Source organism: Nannospalax galili, unplaced genomic scaffold, assembly GCF_000622305.1.
Source record: "Nannospalax galili isolate Female #2095 unplaced genomic scaffold, S.galili_v1.0 scaffold215, whole genome shotgun sequence".
NCBI lineage: Eukaryota > Metazoa > Chordata > Mammalia > Rodentia > Spalacidae > Nannospalax > Nannospalax galili.
In genome coordinates this window covers 7,376,449-7,384,365 of record NW_008338533.1, presented here as the reverse complement: position 1 = coordinate 7,384,365, position 7,917 = coordinate 7,376,449, and the positions used below count along the sequence as shown (strand labels likewise).

At 47.6% G+C, this 7,917-nt stretch overlaps 1 protein-coding gene across 1 annotated transcript in view; it reads right to left on the bottom strand.

Annotated features, from left to right (window-relative positions):
- Window positions 1-7,917, bottom strand: part of Efhb (EF-hand domain family member B) — a 73,082-nt gene that overhangs the window by 625 nt on the left and 64,540 nt on the right. The window contains exons 14-15 of the mRNA XM_017798161.1: window positions 4,449-4,661; window positions 1,977-2,158 (exon numbers count right to left, since the gene is read on the bottom strand). Coding sequence (XP_017653650.1) covers window positions 1,977-2,158; window positions 4,449-4,661 — 395 coding nt within the window. The remainder of the gene's footprint in view (window positions 1-1,976; window positions 2,159-4,448; window positions 4,662-7,917) is intronic.

The window sequence follows — 7,917 nt, the reverse complement described above, 5'->3', positions numbered from 1 at the left end:
AAGGAAGGAAGGAAGGAAGGAAGGAAGGAAGGAAGGAAGGAAGGGAGAGACGGCTAAGCAGTTAAGACCACTGGCTGCTCTTCCAGAGGACCAGTTTGGTTCCCAACAACCACTGGCAGCTAACAACCATCTGTAACTCCACTTCCAGGGTATACAATGCCCCCTCTGGCCTCAGAAGGTACCGCATATGCCTGGTGCACTTACATACATACAGGCAAAACACCTATACACACAAAATAAGAATGAATGTTTTTTTAAAAAAAGAAAAGAAAGAGCTGGGTGTGGTGGCGCACGCCTTTAATCCCAGCATTTGGGAGGCAGAGGCAGGTGGATCTCTATGAGTTCCAGGCCAGCCTGGTCTACATAGTCAGTTCCAGGCCAGCTGGGGCTCCAGGGAGACCCTGTCTCAAAAAGACCAAGAAAGAAAAGAAAGAAAGAAAAGAAGGAAGGAAAAAAAATAGGGTCAGTGAGATGGCTCAGGAGGTAAAGCCACATTCTGCCAAGCCTGATGTTCATCCCTGGGACCCACATGGGGGAAGGAAAGAAACAACTCCCAACAGTTGTCCTCTGAGCTCTACATATGCACACCTTACACAAACTACACACACACACGCACACACAAACACACCATACACATACACAAATAAACACACCATACACATACATGCATTCTACATATACACACATCAAACACACATATACACACATAAACACACCATACAGATACATACCACACATACACTAAACACACATATACAAATAAACAGACCATATACATACACATATATACACACATACATGCATAAATACACCATACACATACACACTACACATATATACAAATAAATACACCATAAACATACCACATACACAAACACACATAAATACACATATATACACTCATACATATATAAACACACTATACACATACACAAATAAACGCCATACACATCAACCACACATACACACACACAAATAAATAAATGTAATTTCAAAAAATTCTAAGACAAAAAAAAATTGGGGGGGTCTTTTTGAAGTAGGGTCTCCTTGTAGCCCCAGCTGTCCTGGAACTCACTATGTAGACCAGGCTGGCCTTGAATTCACAGAGATCCGCCTGCCTCTGCCTCCCAAGTGCTGGGACTACAGGCGTGTGCCACCATGCCCAGCTAAGACAAAAAATTTTAAATGAACTAAATTTAAATGAAGAAAGGCAGCTGGGAGTGGAGGTTTGTGCCTGTCATCCCATCACTGAGGCAGCAGAGGCCAGAGAAGGCTCTTGAGTTAAACATCAGCCTGGTCCACACAGGAAGACTCTGACCAAAAAAAAAGAATTTTACAGTATACCCAGAAGAAAAAAAAAATACCAGCATGTTCAACCAAACTAAGTATTTTTCATCAAATAATCCAATATTTGAGGATCCTATAAACTTTTATCCTATTTTTTAAAAATAGATATAATTTTGAAAAGAAAAAAGTAATAGTCATGGGCTGGAGCTCTGGCTCGGTTGCTGGAGTGCCTGCCTAACATGCACAAACCCTGGATTTGATCCCCAGCACCGCCTGTACCAGGTGTGGTGGTATATACCTGTAATCCCAGCACTTGGAAGGTAGAGACCAGATAATCAGAAGTTCAAGTCCATTCTCTGCCATTCCCAGCACCCAGTAGGATGAGGCAGGAGGATCACGATTTCAAGGCCAGCCTGGGCAACAGCAATACCCAGTCTAAAAAAAACCTAACCAAGTATATTGCCTCAATCCTGTAATCCCAGTCCCTTGGGAGGCTGAGACCCAAAGCCACCGAGAGCTGAAGGTGGGTCTGTGCCACACAGTAAGTTCCAGGTCAGAAGAAAGATGCTGTCTCGAAAAGAGAGTAAAAAACAACAAAACTAGTAATAATCATCATCGTGGTCGTTGCTAAGTCACAACTTCTGTCTGTGTGTGGCGTGTGGGGTTGGAAGTTGAAGTGATGTCAGTACCTCTTCCTTCGATCTGGTCCTGAAGAAGTCTCTCTCAAACACTCCCTTCTGGGAGAAGATGGATGGGTACAGCAATGAGTACGCATTGCCCTCCTCTCCGTAATTATTCATGTCACTGACGCGACGAATCCGGGGAGCGGGAATATCCGACCGAACAGTTGGAACGCCATAGATGGGGTAACCTAGGGCATGGATGACGGAGAAAAAGACACTGAAATATACCAGTAGCCACAGGTGGTGGCTGAGCACGTGAAATGGGGCTGGTCTGAACTGCAGTGTGCTATAAGGGTAAAATTCAAAGGCTGAACAAAAAGAGTGTGGCCCAGCAGGGCACATTCTGGTCAGACTACTTGGAGGGCTGAGGCAGGGAAGTGCTTGAGGCCAGGCGATTAAGGACAACTGCAGAAACACAGTTTCCATTTTTTGAAAAGTATGAGATGCTGAAAAAAAAAAAAAAAAAGGTTTTTTTGGAGTTTTTGAGACAGGGTCTCCCTGTAGCCCCAGCTGTCCTGGAACTCACTATGTAGACCAGGCTGGCCTTGAACTCACAAAGATCCACCTGCCTCTGCCTCCCGAGTGCTGGGATTAAAGGCGTGCACCACCACACCCGGCAGATCTGAAAATTTTATATTGATTAATCATTGAGATGATATTTTAGATTTTGTTTTTAGACAGGGTATTGTGACATAGCCCAGGCTAGCCTTGAACTGGCAACAATCCTACCTTAGCCTACTGGGTGCTGGGATTATAGGCATGTGCCACCCCAACCTGCTTGAATAGATATTATTAAAATTAATTTCATCTGTGTTCTTTTGGAGAACAAGACAATAGTGGGATTGGGACAGGGTCTCACATAGCCCAGGTCGGCCTCCTACTCACTGTGCAGCTGAGGCTGGCTTTAAATGGTTGATCTCCCATCCCCACCTTCCAAGTGCTGTGATCACAGGAATGCACTGCCACACCCTACAGAATTATTACCTTGTTTGGAAATAGTGGACTGGGGTGTAATTAAGCTGAGGCGGCACAGGTGTATGAAAACCCGTAATCCAGCGTGACTGGGGTCCTTATGAAAAGGAGATGTTTGGACACAGGCACTCACATGGGAGTCCACGGGTCAGAGCAGAGGTCGGGGTGGTGCAGCAAAACCAAACAGGGCCTTGGATTGCCAGTACAGCATGAGAGGCTGAGGTGAGGCCGGGAATAGATCCTCCTCCACAAAACCCACAGAGGGAGCCAAGCCAGAGACACTCAGCCTTGACTTCCGGTCTCCAGAACTGTGAGACAGTAAGAATTGTTTATTTGGTAGTGAGGGCTGGGAAGTGCAGTGCCAAGGACTGGTCCAGAGCCCTGGGTGTGCTAGAAACAGGCTGAACTTCATCGCCTGTCCCTTCATTTTCACTTTTTATTTTGAGACAACATCTCACTAAGTCACCCAGGCCAGCCTTGACTGTGAGGTCCTGCTTTCCCCCTCTCAAGTAGCTGGGGCTGTAGGTGGATACTACCATGCCTGGCTTAAAGTCTGTTTGCCAGACCACCCAGCTTGTGCTACTTTCTTATAGGAGCCCTGGCAACCTAACACATGGGGGCTTATATTGGACACTTTTCCTGTTGTGATAAAATTCCTGTAAAAGCAACTTAAGGGAGGTTTATTTTGGCTCAGAGTTGAAGGTACCATCCATCATGCCAGGGCAGCCGTGGGACAGACACAGGAGGATACTGATCACAGAGTCCAACGTCAGGAGGCAGATACTGATGAATGTTGATACTCAGTCCAGGACCTCAACCCAGGGAACCGTGCTACCCATACTCAGGGTGTGTCTTTGTACCTCAATTAATGTAGTCTAGATAATCCCCTACAGGCGTCCCCAGAGGCTTGCATCCTTGGTGATTCTAGATCCTGTTAAATTGATGGTCAAAATTAACCAGCACAAGGTTTAATACATAGAGAACAATCTTTAATACTTGAAAACAGAGTGTATTTGGAAATAAGAATCACGTGGTCTATGCTAGATGTGGTACTGCACACCTTTAATCCCAGCACTTGGGAGGCAGAGGCAGGCAGATCTCTGTGAGATGGAGGCCAGCCTGGTCTACATAGTGAATTCTAGGCCAGCTGCGGATACAGGGAAACCCTATCACAAAAAGACCCAAAAAAAAAGCGTCATGTGTTCTGAAAGTCTTCTGCTGTGTTGGGTAAGTCCACATTACTGTAACATTCAACGTTCTATGAGACTTTCAATGTCATTAATACATAAACAATTATTTTACTTGGGCCGTCGTGAACGAGTAAGTAAAATCTGCATGTGACCCCTAAGTGCTTATACTACACAGTTAAATGTAAGGTCCAAAGCATAGGGGAATTCCCAGCACAATGCAGGGAGAAGCTAGGGACCCTGGGGGGGCACACGACGCACTCGTCCCCACACTTGCCGATCGCTTTTTAAAACTTAACGAAGGCCTTGACATGCGTACAGACAGCAGGAACAGCTCCGACGACTGCGTTGATCTCAGAAGAAGTTGTCGTATAGTGCTTAGAGACTCTGTCACTTGGTCTCAGGAGTGTGCGGAGAGTCTCTTCGGAGCTCCCGGGTTCTTTTGGGACGATGTCTTCTGGCTTTATCAGGAGAGTTGGCTCGGTGTCTCTCACAGTAGCTTCAGTAGTGTTTGCACAGTTTGGTTTTCTGCCTTGAAGAAAAATGGAAGATGTCGTGACTTGGTGCTTGCCGGGAACAAGCTAGGTTTCCTCAGCTGGCAAGACGGCTCTGTGTGTAAAGGCTCCTGCTGCCAAGCCTGACGACCTGAATTCAATCCCTGAGGCCCACAAGGTAGAAGGGGTGCTGTCCTCTGACCCCTACACACATACACCAATAAATAACAAAAGTAATTTTTTAAAGATGAGTTTTCCGGGTACCCTCATCTTAACAGCGCCTGAGTGTCGGTGAACTGGATCCTGCTCTCCGCACTGCGGACTAGCAGGTTCAGGCTGGTGTCGAGAACCAGATAATCGAGCATGACCTAATGCCTCATTTTGCTGCTCTACTTACTTTGTTCCAGAAAAGACCTTCCAGTCTGAGTCCAAACAAAAAACTCTCCTCTCCCTCCCTCCCTCCCTCCCTTTCTTCTCTCTCTCTCTCTCTCTCTCTCTCTCTCTCTCTCTCTCTCTCCTTCCACTGCTGGTCTGGAACCTGGGGCCTTGAGGAATCTAGGAAGGACTCTACTACTGAGCTACCTCCCCAGCACGTGCGCTCTCTCTCTCTCTCTCTCTCTCTCTCTCTTTCTCTCTCTCTCCCTCTCCCCCTTTCCCTCCCTCCCTCCCCCCTCTTTCTCTAGAACTTATCCTCCTATTTAACCTGAACTACAGAGTTGTTTTAAATCTGAGTCCTCGGAAGAGATAAAAGATATATTTGGAGTTGAAAATTCCATACATGACCTGTCAACATGACTCAGCAGGTAAAGGCACTTGCTGCCAAGCCTGATGACCTGAGTTTGAGCTCTAGGACCCACATAATAGAAGGAGAGAACGGACTGCTGCAAGTTGTCCTCTGCCCTCCACATGCATGTTATGGCATGTATACACACACACACACACGTATATGTAAAAATAAAATTCCACACATACCTGGTCGGGGGCGGGGGACGAGCACACACCATGGCAACATCCAGAGAGGAGAGGAGAACACACTGAGCTCCAGGACCCATATCTAACCAATTCCCCACAAGTCCACGTACAGAGGAAAACCCAGGGCTGAGGGTTGTAGCTTATGGCAGCATGCGTACTCAGCATGCACGAGACCCTGTGTCAGAGTCCCATCACCACTGCGGGTGAGAACACTGGAGGTAGAGCTGCAGATTGGCTTTGCTGAGTCTCTTTTGAAAGTTAGGAGACTTCCTTTTCAAAGATCTGACTGCTCCACAGGTTCCGCTAGAGGGCACTGTGGTGTTTCCATCCCACAGGAGCTGAAGGCCAAGGGATTCAGCCCTCCCAGGGCAGGACTGCTGGGGCAGTTCCACAAAGTGCAGGCTTTGTCATGAAAGCTACACACACACACACACACACACACACACACACACACACACACACACACACACCCCAAAAGGCAGAAATGTACACCATTTGAAAAGTTGTTCCTAGCTGGGTGAGGTGGCACATCCCTTTAATCCCAGCAATCTGGAGGCAGAGGTAGGTGGATCTCTGTGAGATGGAAGCCAGTCTGATCTACATAGTAAACTCCAGACCAGCTGGGGCTACAGAGAGACCATGTCTCAAAAAACAAACAAATAGGGGCTGGCGAGATGGTTCAGCGGTTAAGAACACTGGTTGTTGTTGCAGAAGACCCGGGTTCAAATCCCAGCACCCACATGGCAGCTAACAACTGTCCTTAACTCCAGTTCCAGGGGATCTGACGGCCTCTTCTGTCCTCCTCGGGCACTGCATGACATGGGTGCACTTACCTACACATACGCAGTACACACATACACATAAAATAAAAATAATAAAATTTTCTTTTTAAATGTTCTTCCTCAGAAAAAGAAACAAACGGAAAATGGAAAGCCAGCCTTAGAGAAAACTTACTCCTGTGCTCCAAGTCAGCAGTAAGGCTGAATTCCTGGCAAGCCTGGCCACAGGGCTGACACCTGTAATCCCAGCATGAGGGAGGCAGAGGCAGGGGGGTGGCAAGTTCTAGCACAGTGTGGAATACACAGCCAAACCCTGTCTAAAGGAAAGGGGGAGGAAAGAGACCAGAAAGGAGGGTGGGGGAGGGAGATTTTCTGAGCCCCATGACCACTACCCCATCTGAACCAACTGGCCACAAGCTTACAGGTCCTTCCCTAAAATGGTAGAAGGTAAAATCCTCAAGAACTCTGCTGACAGCTGGCCCGTGGCACATGCCTGCCATCCCAAAACTCAGGAAATGGAGGCAGGACGATCCGGAGCTCAGAGCCAACCTTGGCTACATAGGCAGTTTGAAGCTAGTTTGGGCTACATGATACCCTATCTCAACACTGCCACCCCACAAAAAAAAAAAAAAAAAAAAAAAAACTACTCCATTGAGTGAGCTGTGTGTGGTGGCCTAGGCCTGTAATCCCAGCCCTTGGAAGTCAAGGTAGGAGGATCATGAAATCAGGGTGAGTCTAAACTATGTATCTCTCAAGAAATAAAGGGGGAGGGAGGGGGGAGGGAGTGAGGGAGGAAAATGAGGGAGAGGAAGAAGGAGAAGGGGGAGGGGAGAGAGAGAGAGAGAGAGAGAGAGAGAGAGAGAGAGAGAGAGAGAGAGAGAGAGAGAGAGCTGGTGAATTTCGATCCAAAAACCAGGAACAAGTTGGACACAGTCGGGCAGGCCTGTAGCCCTAGCACTGGAGCAGCTGAGCCGGAGGACGTGCCTGGGCCGGAGTGCACCTCTGTCTGACCAAACAAAACAAGAGGCAGGGTGGCAGCACAGGCCTACAGGCCTAGTGTGCAGGGCTGAAGCAGGAGATTGCCAAGACTTTCAGGCCAGTCTGAATACAAAGCAAACCCTAAAAAAGAAAAGGAGTTAGGTTAAGAAATACTTGGTTTGAAGACAGGCTCCTGCTGTCTAGATAAAGCTTGATGAGCTGGACCAAGAAAGAAACTACCAGGGAGGGCCTACACCTGTAACCCTAGCACTTGGGAGTCAGAGACAGGAGGATGCCACAAGTTGGAGGCCAGCCTGATCTGCATAGTGAGTACCAGGCCATTCTGGGCTATGGAGTGAGATGAGAATCTGTCTCCAAAAGGGCAGGAGGGGTGGCACACACCTTTAATCCCAGCACTCAGGAGTCAGGGGCAGGCAGAGCTCTGTGAGATTGAACCCATCCTGGTCTACACAGCAAGTTCCAGGTCAGATGGGGCTACAGGGAGACCATGTCTCAAAAAACAAAACAAAAAAGGGAAAAAAAAAAAAGGACTGGAGAGATGAGT